A 19,657-nucleotide genomic window follows, 5' to 3' on the forward strand; every position below is an offset into this window, starting at 1 on the left:
AATAGGACTTTTAACAGAAACTAAGTAGCAGTGTAAATGAGTAAGCAGACCATGAAGAAGATATTCAGAGAAGTAGGATCTCTAAAGCCTCTTCCAATATAAAATTTTATGATTTTACTAACTTACACCCGGTATTTAGATTCCATTGTTTTTGCTGGTGGGCTTTGCATACTTTAGCAACCAGTATACCTAGGGTGGATATAACTTCAGCTTTCATACCACCTAAATTTTCTGGGTAAAAAAAATGAAAGCTTTAATGTCACACTGGAAAACTTTTTAGAGATAGTCAGTAGAATGCATAAAGAGCAGCAGGATTTTCAAGTGGAATGGGGATGGTAAATACACTTGATTCCTGTTAAAATGCTTTGTAAGGATAATATTCTATTCTCACACTGAATTGTAGGCTAATTGTGTACACAAGGCTTTTCCTGCACACATGGTCTAAAGAAGAAATCCATGTCATAACAAATGACATGATAACAGCTTTTATGAAGATCTATCAATGGGGCTTGCAACACTGTATGAATTTGTTATTGGGAAAAATAACAGATATTGTCAGAAGAGTATTCCATAGTGGAAGCGGTAATGTTATCATATTTTTATGGGTAAAAAATCTCTAATGTGTCAAGACTGAATAAATGAGAATGGTTTATTTGTTTGAATATGCAATGAGATATGTAAACACTTGACAGCCAAGCTCTAAGAACAAGATTTGAGGGTTGGCACAAAACTTGGAGACTGTTCAAGAAGACGATTTGATGAAAGTTCCTCTCTGAGGGACCACCAGTGTGCCCAGCATGGTCGTCTCTCCATTGCCCCTAACAACATTTGTCTTTGATACGCAGCTCTCGGGCCCATGAATTCACAGGTCCATGAATTCTAAAACCTCACAGGGAGGCGTTCAGACCAATTATATCATATGGAGAAGACGACCAGCTGGGCTCCGAGGGCCCTGGAAATCGTAATACACAAGAGAATGTTGAAGAAACTGGGCTCCTCTATTAGAGTGGAGAAGATATTAGGGGGTTATAATACTTGTCCTCAAATATTTGAAGAGCCATCAAAGGAAAAGGGGACTGGATTCTTATTCTCTGGTATTTCAAATGCAGAAAGTTAAGATTAAGGATGAAAGTAGGAGGAAGGAAATAATTGCTTTGATGGTGGGGTATGTGTTCAGACAGTGTCCAGTGTTGTGTATGTGACCTCCTTGAACTCCCAGAAAGTCCCTGTGTGGCAACTGTTACCTCCTTGTAACAGAAGAGATGGAAATCAGAGAAACTACAAGATATTACTTCTACTAATAATAGCAAAAATACTACTACTTAGTGAAACAAAAATTGCTTATTGAGTATCTGCTGTGTCAGGCTGTTCTAAATGCTTCTAGTACATGACACCTGTTTTTATCCTCAGCAATCGTATGAGAGAGGTACTATTTTTATATCCATTTTATTGGTGAGGAAACCAAGACACAGAAGTTGAGCCCCTTGTTTGGTGTCACACTGCTAAAAAATCTGCAGCAAGAGTCAAAGACAGGCCAGCATACTTCACTCTTACATCATTCTGCATCTTTGCTCTCAGAGCATGTGCTATGTGCCAGACCCAGTCTTTGAGAGTTTCTATCCTCATAGCATCATAGCATATTAGGCGTTCCTATTCCCATTTTACAGATGAGGGGAAATAAAAAATGAAGCCCCAAAGAATGAAATGACTTGCCAGAAGCAAATACCTCAGCCAACACTGTTAGTTTTTCGGGCTCTGGGCTAAGTCTCTTTGGACCGTGAGCTTTCTGTGCACTTGCAGAGGTGTAGATCCTGAATCAGAAACTTTAGCAAGAAGAACTATGGCAAACCGGAACTAGATGGAGTGGGTGTGGAAAGAGGAGGAAACTCAGGATCTCTCCTCCTCAGGAAACCTTGGGAAGAAGACTTGGGTGTCAGTTAGGCAGAAATGGGGTAGGAAGGATTCAAGCTTCATACAAAGCATTGAACTCAATGCCTTTTAAAATTTTGTCCAGCTCTTGGATTTTATGATGCTCTGTTTTCGTCTCATCTTCCCAAGTCATCTTGTTTTCCCCTGGGTGTGCTCAAATGTACGTGCAAATCTCACTGTGATATTTGAATCTGGCTCTGGGGGTTAGATCGCCATGGTAAGATACTCACTTGCTAGCATACTTGACATGATGCCTTAGGGGAAATGGTCGGTCATTTGAGAAGTCAGCAGCATAAACAGTAAGCAGTGAAGTTAACTAAGAGGGAAAATGTAGTCTGTGGGTTGGTCTTCCCATGATGTGAACAGGTCGATCTTCTAAAGGTTGTTGGGGTCTCCCTTAGACATGCTGTTACAGTGAAAATATTTGGCTGCCTGGACTTTCATTTTCAAAGCATTTACCAAATGCCCAATTTGGAAATAGTAGTTTCCCGAGGGTTGTCTCAACTTTAATTATATCTGCTGCAACCTGCCTAATCTACTTGATGTCTTATTTTCAAGTCTGAATGTCTTTGAGTGGAAATGTCTTCCTTCCTCTGAACCTGGGGTAACATTTGTCATGTTATCCTGCAGCGTGGCTCTGACATGCTGTTCTGTTTTGGCTCCTGAAACCATCTCTTGCCTTGTTTTGAGTCCTGTGGGTAACAAAGGACATCAGTGTCTCTGGGTCCGAGGATGTATATAAATTCTCCATTTGCCTCTTTATAACTCTTCCTTCCCCAAGCCTCTACCTTGAATACATCCTCCATATCTCTCTTAAACATTTACCTAATTTGCTTTGGTGACATCAGACTGGTGATACTGGTGTGAGCCTTCTCTGACAGTCTTCCTGTGTACTTCTGACTCGTTATTTCAGCTCAGATCTAGGGAGATGCATTTTTCTCCCTTTTCCCTTTCCCCTCTAATTTTCTATTCCTTGGCCTTTCTTTCACTGTTAATTCTGTTGGACATTTAAATGTTTCTCTGGAGGAGGTGGGAAGGTGGGGAGGGAAGTAGAAGCCACTTAAAATTGACTGGTATTCCAGTCAGTAACCTCAGAAAGTTATTGTCCAGTCTAGAACTAAGATGGGAAACAGATTATGTACCATGTGATGATTTGCTTCTCTAAACCGAGTAGAAGTTACAGAATAGGGGCCTATTCACAATAAGGGATTTATATCTATGCTACTCTCTGTCTAATAAATTCAAAGTGATAACTATAATGCGTGTCCCTCTGATAAACTCCGATGGATCTGTAGAGGATTTTGATGCCGTAGTTGTGCCTGTAGCTCAACTGAGTTACAGAAAAGAGAGGAACTAGGACAGTGTATATTACCATTAGATTGAGAACTAGAAAATGAAGATATATTGATATGTGTGTATATACATATATATGTATTTGAATTATTCATGTATTTAGAAGTCCAGTGGTTGATATTTATTTAATTTTCATTCAAATGTTGGTGGATTAAGTATCAATGTGCACAGTCTCATTCCAATGAGCATCTTAACTTTTGACATGGAAACAGAATATTATTATCACTTTGGCTTTTCCCTTCCAGTCTGCTGCAGAGAACAGTCATTCATTCTCTCGGGAAATTGATGAGACTGGAACCACTAAGACTGAGTATAATAGAATCTCAGTAATGGAAGGGAAGTTTTTTATGTATATAGAAAAGTCAACATCGGATGTGATCAGAAGGGTTTCCAGGCTACTCATGAGATCTCAGTGTATTAGATCTCTGTATCTAATATCTATCTCCATGGTAATAGCATTATTAATTTCTAACCTTTACAGGAAAAATTCATTAATTTTTTGCAGAAGTTAAACTTTCTTTTTGGGTTTCCAATTAGATCCACCACGTTAACCAATTCACCGCCCCTCCTCCGTCCTCTCTCTTTTCTCTCCTCTTGCTTCTCTTCTTCCTTCTTCCTTTCCTTCTTCTGTGACAATGAGAAAATTATGCTAAAAGATTAACTGTTAAAGAAATGCGAGACTACCCGGGTTGTATATCCATGTCTTTATTCTCCTCACTAAAATTGCCATTGCTAAAACAAATCATTTCTTTAAAAAAATAATAATAAAAAGTGGAAAAAAGAAAGAAAAATTAAACAAAGCCGGTAGAGGCAGCACATATAGGGACTCTCGTGTTGAGCTTCCACTGTGCTCTCTGCTGCATGTTAACGATCAGGGGCGGGGCTGTGACATGAAATATTGTTCCTTATTTAATGTTTCACACTCTCATCTCTGCATTGCATATTTGCCTCTCTTGTGACCTTCTCTTTGCCTTTATAACTGCTTATTTTCACCCATAATCCAAAAGAAGTGTACATTCCTACAGAGAAATTAAAGGAAGCTGTCAGTGTAGAGTTAATATAGTTAAAGCATCCTTAACTCTGCTACAAACCCCTTAAATAATTAAAACTGTATGCTTGAAGAGTCAGATTTGCATTTCTTTACCAAGTTTATTTAGCACACTTTGTTACACTCAATTAAATGAGACGGTTCTGTTTCATTTTCTTTGCTTCGGGTTGATCATTTTGCCTTTTGATTCGTATGCCCTAGTGTAATTTCACAGTGCTTAGGTCTCTAAAACTATACATATATTAATGCATATGTAGAGCTATACACACCCATTAAAAGGCTTACTATTTGTACTGAATAGAATCTTTGCCCAAGGCATTTGAGCGTAGCAAGTCCTCTAAGGTGTAACTGGGACTGCAGGTAATTCATTGTGGTGAAGAAGGAGCTTGACAAAGTTCTTTTTAACGTTCAGTGTTTTTCTTTTAAGTCCTGTTATTTTGACATCACCTTCTCTCTCCACTGTTTGATTTGTGAATCACTTAGCAAAAACAAGAAGATACAGGTGTTGAATGGTTGTGGAAAGGAAATTAAACATAAGTACTACCTATATCTTCCACATCTCGGTTGGCAAAGCGCATGCAGTGTTCTCCGTAAATTAGTTCACTGCTTAAGTTATGCATGTTTAAGAAGGAATAAATGTAGTTATCCATTTCTTAATGAGTAGTGGGATCAATTGGAGCATGATGAGAGAAAATAGCATAATTTTGCTTCCCCAGTTGGGGTTCAATATCCCTAAACTTCACCATTAATCACTCTATCAGTTTCCTGGGTTGATTCTGATTCTCCATGTAAGATGTTCTTTCCTTTTCATTCTCCTAACAGGTAAGTAAGCCTTTTTTGAATTTGCTAAATGGGGTTGTAGATGGGCGATGCTTTCTCCTTTGTACCCCAACGTCTCCCTTGTTACAACGGGCCCTTCTGCCCTTGCATCAGTTTGTCTGGGTGCGTTCACAGGTAACAGTCGATATGTATATGCAATGACAATTACAAGGGTTCTAATATATTTAACTGTTATGGGATCTGTTATGTCTACTTTAGGGTCGACCCCATCCCATATGACACTCCAAAACCAGCGGGCCACACGCGGTTTGTCTGCATCTCAGACACACACTCCAGAACAGATGGTATCCAGATGCCTTATGGGGACATCCTTCTCCACACAGGCGATTTCACCGAGCTGGGACTGCCCTCAGAGGTTAAGAAGTTTAATGACTGGTTAGGTAAGGAATGATTGCGTTCTGGTGCCCCCAATTAACCTTTCCCGTCCGAGTGTCACTCACTGCGTCCTAATTGAATTAGAGCACTTGGAAGCCAGCTCAGCCATTTCTCGTATGATATGCGGTGGTGTCTAGCTTTAATCCAATTCTGTTAATTAAAGATGAATTTTTAGATATTTAATTTTACTGTGCATCCTTTCAGTGCCTGGCCTCAGAGGCTCTGGGGCAAAGGGATGGAAAGCTTTGAAACCCATCTCATCTCACTCATGCTGCTTTAATGAGGGCATTCATTGGCACACATGAGACCTAGAATCATATTTTTAATTCATTGGCTCTGCAATCTTTCCCAGATATTATGAGCAAAGATGTACAAATGACCTACTAGTAAGAGAACATTTCTAAGAAATGAAGGAGGAGGAGGATGTAAAAGTCCTTCTGCGAAGGGACGGTCCTAGCACAGTGCTGCTTGAGGGCAGCTTTCCTAAAGGGAACCAAAGGAAACCAAAGGGTGTCCTAAAACCCCTGAAATGCTAAGTTATCCTGCTGTAAAGCTCCCCCAACTTGGAATATGAAACCACCCTAGATACACCAAGCAAAGGATAATGGCAACTTTGTGGTTACTGTAGAGGCACCTGCAGGTCAGGGTTATGGAAAAATATTGGCTTCTGGGTCAGACAGTTGCCAAATATTAGCATTACAAGGCAATCATGGGGTTATTCATAGCTAGATTTGATGACACATCTTTTTAAAGAAATCCTCCTAGGTGAGGGAAAGAAGGCAAGGGTTCTGAGATTTTAGAATCTCTAAAGACACTGAAGAATTATATAGTAAAGAGCAGAAATCACTCCGGAAGAATAATGTCATGAATAATATGTCAGCCAATAAAAATTACTCAGGAGATTTAGGCAGAAAGTTTAAAATTCATTTTTCATCAAACTAAAAAGCAGGGGCTGAGAAATTTTTAAATAATTGATGAAATGATAAAATGTCTGTGTTAATGGAAAAACAGCATTTATTACCCACAGTTAAAATATTTTTAAAAATAAGCCTAGCTACTTAACATAACTATTTTGAGTTTTCCTGTGACCTTGCACATCTATCCACATTTTATGTAGTTAACCTCAGAGTGTGCATCTGCTCTTTTACTTCTGGCTATTTTCATTGAATAGTGAGTATTGACATGATTTTCAGGGGCTTTGCATAATTTTCATGTTCATCCTTTTAGAAACATGACTTTAATATTGTTCTATGTTTTTATTTAATAAGGCATTCCTCTAAAAATGAATATTGATATTGATAATTTTCCCTCTGATACCTAGCACTGAAATTTGCATTTCCACTTGTGTATGTCTTTTTGCTTCTATTGACTTATTACTCAAGGTGAAGCACTGCATGAGTTAAATTACTAAGTAAAAGGATATGAAATTCTTTATGGTTTTTGCTGTGTATTGGCATCTTGCTTTCCAAGGGGATTGTAACTGTGTACTTCATTAACAATGAATGGATCTACCAAAGTAAGCATGATCTCGGCTGTATTGGATATTGAAGCTTTATATTTTGTGCTGTTTTAATAGTTATTCAGTCATCTCGTGTTAAACAGCGGGATACCTTAAATAACATTCAGCGTAATCTCATTTTTATAGATAACTCAGAGAAGTTAAGTGACTCTCTCAGAGTCTCCTTGTGGCAGACCTGGGCCTATAATCCAGATCTTCTCACTTCTCTTTTGCCTTTGTAAAATTGGGTTTCAAATACTACTGTCTCTTAATTTTAGCAACTTTTATTTATGAACTGTTAGCGGGCAAAATTACTTGAGCTTGAATCTTGACAGTTGTAAATTGTTCTGTGAAACTGAATCTCAATGCAGAAATGATCTTGCTGCCTTGACAATGTTGATTTGTAAAGAAAGGGAATAGCACTGTGGGAAGTGTTTATAGAAGTACAAGACAGGATGGATCCTGGTTATAATCTTGTTTAGCCACTGACCTTGGGCAACTGAGTTAACCTCTCTTTTCCCCTTGGTTTCCCTCTGCAGAACTAAGGATTAATACTACCTGTCTTTCTGGATTGTTGTGCAGATTAATCAGTAAATGATTGCTGCTAGTAAGTTTTTGTGGGCCATTAATAACTGAATGGGGAATGTGGTGAATGGACCATCAACAGATATTTAAAGGGTAAAAACAAGAAGAGGTCAGAGGAGTTATTTAGTAGATTAGAAGTAAACACTGGGAGATTTTATAAGGGAAAGTACTCTGTAAATGGAAATGTGCCGTAACTAAGGAAATAAAATGATAAGGAAATAAAATGCTAAGGTCCAGTTGCACGGTCAGTTCCTTTCCTTCTCATTTCCCCTCTGATCTTGTGTGGCAGAAGTCAGAGGCCTCAGAAGGGGGTGTAGAACATGAGGCCAAAGGGAGCTGCTGGGATATGGATGAAGTTGGGATCCCATAGGGAAGGACCAGAATAGCTCAGTTACCCTGGCAACCTTATGGTGCTCTGAGAGTGAGAGATGATGTGAGATTACACTCTACCACTTGGCTTAACAGAAGCCTCTCACCTGAAGAAAGTGCTTTAGCAACAGTTGCCAGATGACCTAGTAGAATAGAGTCAGGGGTCAAATCGGTCTAGGGCTTTTGTCGTAATAGGGCATCCAGTTCTCACTGGCATGGGTCCTTACAGATTTTGGAAAGTACTTCAAGTTCAGTGAGTTGATTTCTATCTTTCTTTTCTAGATTGTCCTGATTGTTGGAAACAATCTGACCATCCCCCCAGCTCCTTTTTCTCCCAACAGGTTAATCTGTTTCTACTACAGGCCAGGCATTCCTTCTGTCCCCAAGTCATTCCCCTAAAGATGCAAGTGTTATCCCATTTTCCAGATGGGGAACCTGAAGCTCAGTTGGGGTAACTTACCCAAAATCATGTAACAAATAAGCTCAGAGAGGTTATCAGAGAAATCCACTCAGGTTTGCTTGACTAGTCAACCTGAAGTTGTCCAACCTCAAAGTATGAGCGCTTTTCTGTTACCACTCTGTGCTATTATGAATGGCCTCGAGCAGCTGGGAAGCTTGCAGTTTAGGCTTGAACTAAAACACAGTAGCTTCCAGCAGTTTCATGTGGAAGTTGAGTAGCTGTTGGACCACGTGCTGTTATTTGAAAGATATATTTAAGTCCCTGCCTGTCTTGAGTCTCACCCTGACCTACCAGCTGCAGGGCCTGGGAATCCCATCATGACTTCCCTGTTAGTCCAGAAATGATGGGTCCTGGTTAATTCATACATAGGCCATCTGGCAGGTGTAACACAGAAAATTATTAATACAAAGTGATTTATGAGATAAGCTAGCACAGCATAGGGTCATAAGAAGATAGAGCTCAAACTAGGTGGTACGGTCAGACTTAGAAAGGTAGTATATCGGGATCCCTGGGTGGCGCAGCGGTTTGGGGCCTGCCTTTGGCCCAGGGCGCGATCCTGGAGACCCGGGATCGAATCCCAGGTCGGGCTCCCGGTGTATGGAGCCTGCTTCTCCCTCTGCCTGTGTCTCTGCCTCTCTCTCTCTCACTGTGTGCCTATCATAAATAAATAAAACAAAAAAAATTTAAAAAATTAAAAAAAAAAGAAAGGTAGTATATCGTGTAAAGATTATAAACAGCTGGAAGGAGTCAATTTTGAATTCCCTACCTTTGATAAGTTGCTTAAACTCTTGAGCCTTTGTTTTCTCTTTTGTAAAATGGGTGTCATAATAATAACATACCCTATGGTAGTTGTGCATATGTACTCTGTGGTAAAGCTTGGACCATTCTTAGCATAGCCCTGGCCTGTGGACAACTTTCAACAACTAGCAGAGAGGAAGACAACAGAGCCAGAGAGAAAAAAAAAATCCAAAAAACAGACACTAGAAGGGGCTGGCACCATGGAGTTAAAGAGAGATTTAGACTCTAAGAGGGGGCCCCAAAGGGTATTACGAGTAGAAGCTGAAAACAAGCCTCCCTTACTGGACAGAATGCTAGGACATTAGAGGCCTCCACTTCTCTCCTCATTTGAGAGAAGGGGAAACTGAGATTACAAGTTAAATGAATTATCCAGGGTCACTCAGATAATAAATGGCAACATGGAGACTAGAACTTGAATGACAGGGGGGGTTGAATGAACATGTATTATCCGTGGGTGGTAGGTATACCAGTTCCCCGCTCCCCCAATTACATGTATTGTTCATGTTGTCCTCACAGTAACTGATGAAGTAGTTCCTGTTATTTATAAGTAAGCTGTTAGTTTCTTTATTACGTACGAGGAAACCAAGCCTTGATGAAGTTCCTTTATCTATGATCATAACAACTAGAAGATAACCTCAGGATTTGAACCTGGGTCCATCAGACTCCATTTCCTGAGCGTGTCCTCCTGTCTTTCTCTATTTGCAATGGGGGGCTTAGGATCCCTGCTGGAGGGACTATATTCTGGGTAAAATGGTGGTTCTTTGAATAACTGCCTCCTTTGACACACACACTCACACATACGGATGCTGACTGGTCTAAGGTGGGTTTACGTCATGTTTTAACAGTCTTATGGCACAGCCTCTTGAATAGGAGTTGGCTGTTGGCGGCGGGACGTTGTGAGGTGGGGAAGCATTCTTACCATTTGGTGTGGCTGATTCCAATGGCAGTGAATGACAAGGAGGTAAATATCCATAGAGAATTCTGAAGATGAAGCCGGCACATAGGCTCCAAGGGATGTCTAAATTATGTTGTGGCATTAGCATTCCAATGCACTCATCTCAGTCCTTGAAATGAATAGCCACTGACTGGAGCCTGAAAATCTTTTCTTTTGTGGGCCAGTCTCTCCCACTTGCGAACCCTTGAATTAAAAAAAAAAAAAAAAAAAAACAGTATAGTCTGACAGCTGCTGCTGTTGCCCCACTGGCCCCTTTCCTCTGAAATCTCTGCTGTGGGTCGGAGGATGCAACTTTGAATTTCTATCTCTGCCATCCTGAGGGAGCCACCAGAATCCTGCTTCTTACTTCTCCCAAGTCTGGCTGACCAGACACCTGAATCCTTGATCTCACAAACCACCTACCTGCCCTTCTTCCTACCCAGCTGCTGCCCATGGGTCTTGAAGGGAATCAGCCCAGGGTCAGAGAGACATGTGGCTTCTTATTGCCAGGTACTGCAGGGCTGTGGGAAAGAGGGACAGATAAATCTTTCCCAAAGAAATTCTTTTTACAGTGATATTTAGATCCTTTTGTCCCATTAATACATTAGATCAGATATGCTACAGGTATGTCACAGATGAATAGGCTTTGCTGAGCTGACCAGGGATCCCGGCCACTCAACCATTACAGCATTTTCTTTTTTATCTTGGCACAAATGCATCCTAATCACAGCCTTGGCTTAAAAGTAAACTTGCCAACTATAACATGCTTGCTAGTTACCATGTGAGTATTTTTATTGGTAGTAAATTCTGAACCACTGATAGGCCCAAAGGTACATTTTGTGAGGCATTGGGCCACGTGTGGTCTTCCTTCACTTTGCCCCTGCGTTCTTGCAATCTCTGCCTCTTTGGTATTCTTTACCGTTCTTCACTCTCCATTCGATTTCATCCCTGCTGTCCTCTCACCTTCAGAATGGTTTTGGTAGACTTCGTCTTGATGTGGCATGTGCATATTGCGCGTTCATGGTGGTTCTGTAATTGTTTGCTGTCTCTTCCCTACCAGACAACGGTGTTGTGCTTAACGAGCACTGTTTGTACACCCAGTTCTGAGTATAGGGCCTGAAACATAGTGCACAAAAATGGTTATGGAATCATGGAGTGAACGAATGAACATAAAGGTACAAGACTTTTTTCTGCCCGTACTTTGGCTCAAACTTTAAAATTATGTAGTTCCGTATGCAAAATGTCTTTCTTTTTCCTTTCCTTTTGTTTCTCTTTCTCCTCAAAGTATTTATAACACCCAGTTGGCTATTGTTAATGATTTCTACATAACGCGCAGAAATATTTAAAAAGGGTTTGTTGTTGTGTTTCCTATCATAATTAGACGGGATTCTGGGATGGCCTGTTGTTTCAGCCTCGAGTTTATATGTGACAGTCTAACCGGTCAGAATCCCTTTTAGCACAGCACTAATGCCATGAACTTTGCATTAGGACTTTTCTTTGGTCTTGGTTGTTATATAATAATGCTTTGCGCTTCAGTTTCTCTAGGCCTGAAAGGAAGAATGAAAATGTTCCCAAGGAAAATCTCAAGAAGAAGGTTATTCATATTTGTAGGAGCATTGTATTAGGCATGGTTATAACAGAGTGTGACCGTAACGAACATCACAGATCATAGACATAGAAATCGATTTGGCTTCTTTCAGAATAATCAGATTGGGAGACTGTGTCCCTTTTCCAGTGATCTTGCTGTTGGCCCAGAGTTTTGGAGCTGGGTTTTAGGAAAAGCTTTCACAGTCTGGGCTATTTATTTTATTCTTATAGTACATGTAATACATGTCCATGCCTGATAACTTAGGAAGTAGAGACAAGTGAAAGAAGAAAATAAAACTACCTATGGCCAGAGACAACCACGGTTAACATTTTAGTGTCTTTAATTTTTTTTTAATTTTTATTTACTCATGATAGTCACAGAGAGAGAGAGAGGGGCAGAGACACAGGCAGAGGGAGAAGCAGGCTCCATGCACCGGGAGCCCGACGTGGGATCCGATCCCGGGTCTCCAGGATCGCGCCCCAGGCCAAAGGCAGGCGCCAAACCGCTGCGCCACCCAGGAATCCCCATTTTAGTGTCTTTATAGAAAGTTTTCTATTGATACTTGCACACAAACACACACACACACACACCTTTTACCAAAATAGAGATTTATAGTAGTACTGTTTTATTGTGTGTTTTTCATCTTAATATATCACAATTCTCCACATTAATAAATATGGTTAAAGTGCTTTTTCCCAAAAAAGAATTATTTTTAATATAAATGAGATACACATATATTATAAAAAAATCAAGTATTTGATGTGTGCAAAGTAGAAAATATACATCCCTCTACAGTCCTATCTTTGGAGTAATTCTATTTTGTTATGGAATGTGAGAGAAATTTTTTGACTTTCTGTTTCTCTTTTGAATCTTCTCAATGGCAGCATTCACCCTTTAAAGGCTTTTTGTCTAATGACTATTTTAAAAAATTATTACAACTATGTGTACTATCCTATAACTTTAAAAAATTTAACACATCGTGCTCTGCATTAGCGTAGCAATCTGCTGTGGGTGCCCTCTGGTTTATTTCGCCAGATCTCTATTACTGGACACCTGAGATATCTTGATTCTTGTATTATCTGCACTGGTGTGATGAACATCCTTCCTGCTCTCTCTTTGCAAACATCCTTAAGTTATATTTGTAGGATATCTCCCTAGCACGAGAATTGTTCTAAATGATACATAACTTAAAACATGATTTTATTATATATTGTCAAATTTCCCTCTATTAAGATTATAATTTCCCCCAATATTCTCAGTAGTATTTGGAAATTTGTGTCATGTGTTTTTGAATGTCTTCAGTGGCAGAAAAATCTTCTAAGGGCTTTTTAAAAATGAATACAGAGTCTTTTTCTACTGGTGAAAGCTTACATACTCATTGTGGAAAAAATGTAAATCATGGTACAGAAAAATAAAAGATCACCAGTGTATCTTACAGTTCACAGATAACTTCTCTTAACAGCTGGCATGCATCCTGTTATGTGGTGTATAAATACATGTGTGTGTGTTAATGTATAAAAAGACAGTAGAGTATAAAGTTAAGAGTGTGAGTACTGGACTTTGCCTGTGTTTAAATCCTTATTTTTTATTTATTTTTTATTTATTTATTTATTTATTTATTTATTTATTTATTTATTTATTTTCTGTGTTTGAATCCTGATCTCAATATTGTTAATTCTGTGATCTTCAATTTATTCATCTGTTAAAGGATAATTATTAATGCTTAGTGTATCTAACCTACAAGGATGGCTGTGAGGTTAGATAATATAACGGATACCCAGTGTGTACAGGTAGTGAACACTCAGTAAATGTTAAATGCTCTATTCCACTACTCAGTGTGCCATTCACTTCACCCTCTCCTGTTGGTGTGTTTCTTTGACTCCCTGGGACAGCAGAACTTCAGGGAAAGTGGCCTTACAGTCTCTTGTGCCATAGTGACCTGCTGGCCTCTGTCTTCTTCACATACACCCCAGACCCAACACACAGAGACAGCTCCTTAGATTCTAATACCTCTGAACTACTCCCCTTTTCCTATCCGTCTCTTCAGTCTCCTGTCATCTCCCTCCTGTTCCGATCTTGAACCTGGGACGGTCAGTGTTGACTCTCCTCTACAGTGTCACCACCTGTCGTCCTTCTAGGAACCACTCCTATGCACTAGCTCCTGTTTTACAGACTCCAGCACACCAGCCTGTAGCTGGGTTATCAATGGCAGATTCCAATTTACTTTTTCAACTCTTAACACGTAATGGTTTCTAGGCATGGTTGTCACATTTAAGGCTTCTGATTTTTTTTTTTAAACAATACAAAAGTGTTAGGCATTGGAGCTTGTGACATGGGCAAGTTGAGATATGCCATTTTGAATAAAAATTAATGATACTACATAACAGCCATAAAATAAGTCATGGGAATGTAATGTACAACATGCTGTGACTATAGTTAAGAATACTGTATGTTTTAATATAGTTACATAATATAGTGGAATATAATAAAGCAGAATGTAGTATAGTGCAATCCTATATACTTTAGGATACTTACATACAAGTATTACATATTTGAAAGTTGCTAAGAGAGTAGACCTTAGAAGTTCTCATCACAAGAAAAAAATTTTGCACCTATGTGTGGTGACAGATATTAACTAGATGTATTGAAGTGATCATTTTGCAATATATACAAATATTGAATCATTATGGTATATACCTGAAACTAAAATAATGTTATATATCAATTATACTTCAGTAAGAAAAATAAAACCAAACAATGGTGTGACACAGTGCTCTCTAGTGAAATGCCTTAGCAGTTCCTAGTGAAAAGTTTTCAGAAATGATTTGAGTTGAGCAGCAAAACCTCATTGGAATGTTTATAGAGATATAACTTTATTACCACCTAATAATCATATCTAATACAGAGGTTTTGTAGGAGGCTTTCAGAAGGACAAGCGAGATGACTTCTCCCATAATTTACAGAGGAGAATGTGCCAGAGAGTTCCTTACGGCCTGGAATTCCCTAATTCTTACTGTTTAGAGTTCGGTATCAAAGGAGTTTCTTAATCATTAGCTTGTTCACAAAAACCATGCTGTGCTTTTTAGCTTTTGATTCATAATTTGTTTTTTCCAGTTATCATTCTAAACTTGTATAATGGCTTCTGTTTTTATTTTAAGCATTTTACTTAGGGTTTTGCTTTTTTCTTTCTTTGTATGAGATCGTAGAGTTTCAAAAAGTGCCTATGAGGTGCCTACGTATTCTATCCTGTGGATACACACATTCCGTTTCCTTATCTTACTATTGTATTTGCTTCACCCAAATAGTAGTTGATTCATACTCAGTATCTACTTGTCCTTTTTTACATGGAAGGATCTTTTTTCCCTAAAGTGAATTACATCGTGGTCTAATTTATATATAAAACATCTTTCCAATAAGGACAAAATTAATTTTAAAGCACAGTTCAATTTTGATATAGAATTAAGTAAGATTCTTGGGGGAAAAAATGAACCCAAACACAGAACAACTGAATATGCTCAAATAAGTAAGATTGGATTTTGTTCCATTAGGAAGGATCGTTAGTGACCTGAGGACATGATGACTAGGTCATTTATGATCCGTGTGAACCTAATCCTCTTTGTTATGGCCAGCCATTTTCTTAAATTACATTAATTATAATGCTTCTAATTTATGTGACATCCTTCCTCCAAAGGACTCAAAGTACCTTTGAGTATATTAGATCATTAATGCTTATAATAGTTCAGGGAAGTTGATATGGGCAGACAGTATCGCTGATGTCTTGCTGATGGATGGATGGAGATCCAGAAATGTGGAAGGACAGGCGGGGGTCATATTGTGAGTCAACGTAAGAACTGGACGTTGACTCCACACTTCTTCCAGCTTTTAGTTCTAAAGCTTCCTTTTTTCTCCTTTTCTGAAGTATTCCCCATCTTTTAAAAAGAAACAGACACGAACAGGACACATATAACCATTACTTCATCAGTTAAACAGAAAAATCCAGGTAAACACTCTCTGAAACGGGGGGGATATCTTTTTGTATTTTACCGTATGACAGTTGTATCACTATTTAAAACAAAGAAATGAAATTTAAAGAGGAGTTTTTTTGGAAACCAAAAAGTCTTTAATTTTCCAAGCCTTCTGATGCAAGAGGGAAAACTGAAGCCCCCAAATGGTGTACAGTTGACTCTTGAACAACATGGGTTTCGACTGCACGGGCCCACTTACATGGAGATGTTTAACAGTACTGTACAGTAGTTTCTCTTCTTATGACTTTCTCGACAGCATTTTTTTCTCTAGTTTGCTTTATTGTAAGAATACAATATATAGTATAAATGGGTGTTAATTACCTGTTTATGTTATCAGTAAGACTTCCAGTCAACAGTAGGCTGTTAGTCATTAAGTTTTCAGAGAGTTGAAGTTATATGCAGATTTTCCACTGTGTGGAGGGTTGGGGCCCCTAACTCCCTCATTATTCAAGGGTCAGCTGGTGTTGTTAAATCTTGGAGCAGGATCCTGGTCTCCCAGAACATGAAGGGACTTCATCCTCAAAAGATTATTTGCATATATTTTAACTGGCTTTTAAGGGCCAGGTCCTGCTTTGTGACAGGCACTGAGAATGCAGAAGGGAAGGAGAGGGCAAATCATTGCATCTGGCATCCAGCCCCTGATGGTCAGTGAGATTTTCCCCCTTTTCTGTAAGCAGCTGGAACTCAGAGAGTTTCAATATCTTATCTGGTTTTGCACAGATTTACTAGTTGAGGGCACAGGAATAGGGGCCTTGTTTTCTGTCTGGTGTGATGCCCCTTGTCCTCCTGTGTTAACACTGTGTATCAAAATCTGGGAGATTATTCTTATTCTTTGAGATTCTGTTTATGGAATGGAGTACTGATTTTATCTTAATCTCTTTCTCTCCAGATCTTTGTATCTAACTGGTGGCTAGGTATTTTGCCATGGATTGTAGAAGGTACACAAGATCTCTCACATGAGTGTGTCTCAGATTGAATTAAATATCTCCTCCAAATACTGCTCATTCTCCTGAATTCCCCTTCCAATTTGCATTGCCATTAACTCAGGCACCTGCAGTGTCTTTCAGACCTCCACGGCGCTTAAAGACACTGCCAGGGCCCAGCCTGCCATTCTTCTTTCTTGGAATCATATATGAATAATGACATTTACTGAGCACTCGCCATTGCCAGACCCTTTACAAGAATGAATTCATTTAATCTTCACAGTACTCAAGTTGGTTGATGCTGTTAATGACCATTTCTATGGATGCAGAGATGGAGGCACAGAGCCCTTTTTCCACCAGACTGTTATTTTGTGGAATGTATTGGAGGAACCATTAACTGATGGGATAAAGTCCATCATGACATTCAAGGCTCCTCATGAACTGGTCAGATTTATCCCTCCAGCCTCGCTCCCCGCCATACTTCTTTCCATCTTCTCCTTAGCTCTTTGGCCTTCCGTCTTATCATTTTCTCCCTGCTGCCTGTCCTCTGACCACAGCCGCATTCAGGTCCAGTGTTCCCACCTTGAACCTTTGTACCTAACAGTAACTCTGGTCTTTGGGTCTCTGTTCAGATGCCACCTCCTTGGGAAGTTCTTAGTTTTCCTATGTATGTATCTTATTTATTGTTCTTCCTCCAACAAAGGCAAGCTCCGTGAAGGTCTGCAGTTGTCTTGTTTACCACTATATTCTCTATACCTACAGTTACTGACATGTAGGAGCTTCTCAGAACATGTGCATTAGTGAACAGATCGATGAATGAAAGCAAGCTTGTGAGAGCAGCGGACATGTCTCTCTTGCTCCCTGTCATTGATGGGGTTGCAAGCACAGTGCTGGGTGCACTGTAAGCACTCAAATCAATTTTTGTTTAATAACTGAATATTTGTTCCTGTTGATCCCACTGCCTGCCAGTCCTGTTCCTTTCTTCTGTGAGCTCTTGTTCATTCCTTAAGGCCCAATTCAAAGGTTACTTCTGTTCTGAAACTGGCCCTGCCTTCCCAGTTGGTGGTTACCCCTTCTTCCCTTCCACACTGTTCAGTACACGTTATTTTTAGGGCTTCCAGTCTCTCTTGAATACAGGTCTCCTCAGAGCACACTCCAGTGGCATCTTTAGCAAATAGGGCCTCCTAAAGTTTGATTTTCTTCGTTTCCTAGCTGTACTTCCCTGAACCAAATGCGTTGCTTTCCTGACCTTCAGCGACTAGGTACACCCTCGGAAGGTAGGAAGTGCCATGTAAATGTTAGAGTTGATCGTTTCATTAACGTCACGATGCTCATTGTCTTACAGTGCAGCCTCTGAATACATTTCCAGAGCCCTCCCCAGGTTTCTGGATAAGGACATTCATTCTTACACGGGAGTGGTCCTTGTGGTCCTTGGTAGGGCTTTGAACTTGCCCATACCCCATGGATCACTTCTATTGTAGCTCTCCTACCTCCTCCCTGCCTGCCTGCATATTGTTTCCTGGAATCTTTTTTCCAACTGTCCCCTGGGTTTTCAGATGTCATTTTCTTGGCCCTCCAAATAGCATGGAGAAGTCAGTTGTGCTTCCAGTCTGTTGCTGCCCGCACTAATTCTTGACGTTTCCCTAGCCCCTCCTCCCCCTTTTGACTGATAAATTTTCATTATTGGTTTTGCGTGAAAGTCTTCAGGGTTCCACCCTGCCTGACCCCTGTGGTCACTTAGTGATTACATGCGCCAGCTGAGGTAATTTATTCACTTTGTTTTGGTGTGAACATGTCCCATGGGTCTTGTAACTGCTGTAATCACTTGACCCTTAGTGACTGTTAAGTGCTTTAAACACAGTTATTTTAAATTTATAATTGTTTTCATTAAAAATCCCTTATAGTAACTTAACTGACCTTGCTGTCAACACGGCATTATGTGCAGAGGGAAGAAATGAAAATATTATGATGCAAATAATGTAGTACTCATCAGAGATACGCAGCAAATCATTAGCTCACCCTACACATGTTCACTTGGAGCCGTGCAAGGAAGATGAAAGAGAAGACGACGTAATTCTAGGATGGCCCACGTACTTCAGTACAGCCATTCCTGCACGCGGGGCAGGCCACCTGCCTTGGGAGCAGGAAGTGGTGTGGAGCCCAAGGTGAAGTACCAGAAGGATCATTCAAGTGTAGACACTACTTCTCACACCAGTTGATGAATCATTTGTCAATTCACATTTTTGTACTTCTTATATTGAATCTACTTTCAAGATTTAGAAAAGTTGCAAGATACAATGAACTCAGAAAACTAGGTTTTGTTTGATGGAAGGCCACTAGACTGCTGGGCAGAAAGGTGCTGAGTAATGAGATCAAAAGATCCTCGATAACCTGGCATTAAAAACTTGCACCCTCAGAATCTCCATGTTTCTGGCCTGGCTGAGTTAGTCCTTGTGGAAACTTGAAGGCACATTCCAGAGGCATGGGTTGAAGGAGTCCTTCAAAGACAGTTGGTTAGTAGGCATTCATATTTTCGCCTAAGATGGGGGTTCATCTTGAAACTCAGATCTCTACACTTGGTTTTGTTCTTGTTTATTCTTGTGATTTTATTAGGGAAGAAAATAGGGGTAGTTTTGCACTTTTACTTAAAAATGTTTCCATTTTTTCAGTGTTATTCCTGATTAGGGCTGCTGTTTGTCCATAGGGTGCTTTTGTACTAAGTGTATAGAGGTGACCCTGAACCTAATGAGTACATGTTGTTGAATGGCACATAGCTCCCACTCACCTCTTTGGCTGCTGCTTTTCTGCAGTCAACAACTTTTGCAAACATATAAAGCAACGTTCAAGTAGTCTTTTATTTTGTCTCCCGAATGAACATTCTTTTTCTTTGCTTTTTTTAAATTACATATCTTTGATTGAAGCTTTTATGCTA

The 19,657-nt window shown here is 39.7% G+C and overlaps 1 protein-coding gene across 2 annotated transcripts in view; it reads left to right on the top strand.

Moving 5' to 3' along the window:
* The window catches only part of MPPED2 (metallophosphoesterase domain containing 2), a 176,442-nt gene that overhangs the window by 42,900 nt on the left and 113,885 nt on the right, over positions 1 to 19,657 (top strand). For both annotated transcript variants that reach the window (XR_008661307.1, XM_055301042.1), the window contains exon 3: positions 5,369 to 5,550. Coding sequence is in view for 1 of the 2 variants with exons in the window: in XM_055301042.1 (XP_055157017.1) it covers positions 5,369 to 5,550 (182 nt within the window). In the remaining variant the exon portion in view is untranslated. The remainder of the gene's footprint in view (positions 1 to 5,368; positions 5,551 to 19,657) is intronic.

This window comes from Nyctereutes procyonoides, unplaced genomic scaffold (genome assembly GCF_905146905.1).
Source record: "Nyctereutes procyonoides isolate TBG_1078 unplaced genomic scaffold, NYPRO_anot_genome, whole genome shotgun sequence".
In the NCBI taxonomy this organism is placed as follows: Eukaryota; Metazoa; Chordata; class Mammalia; order Carnivora; family Canidae; genus Nyctereutes; species Nyctereutes procyonoides.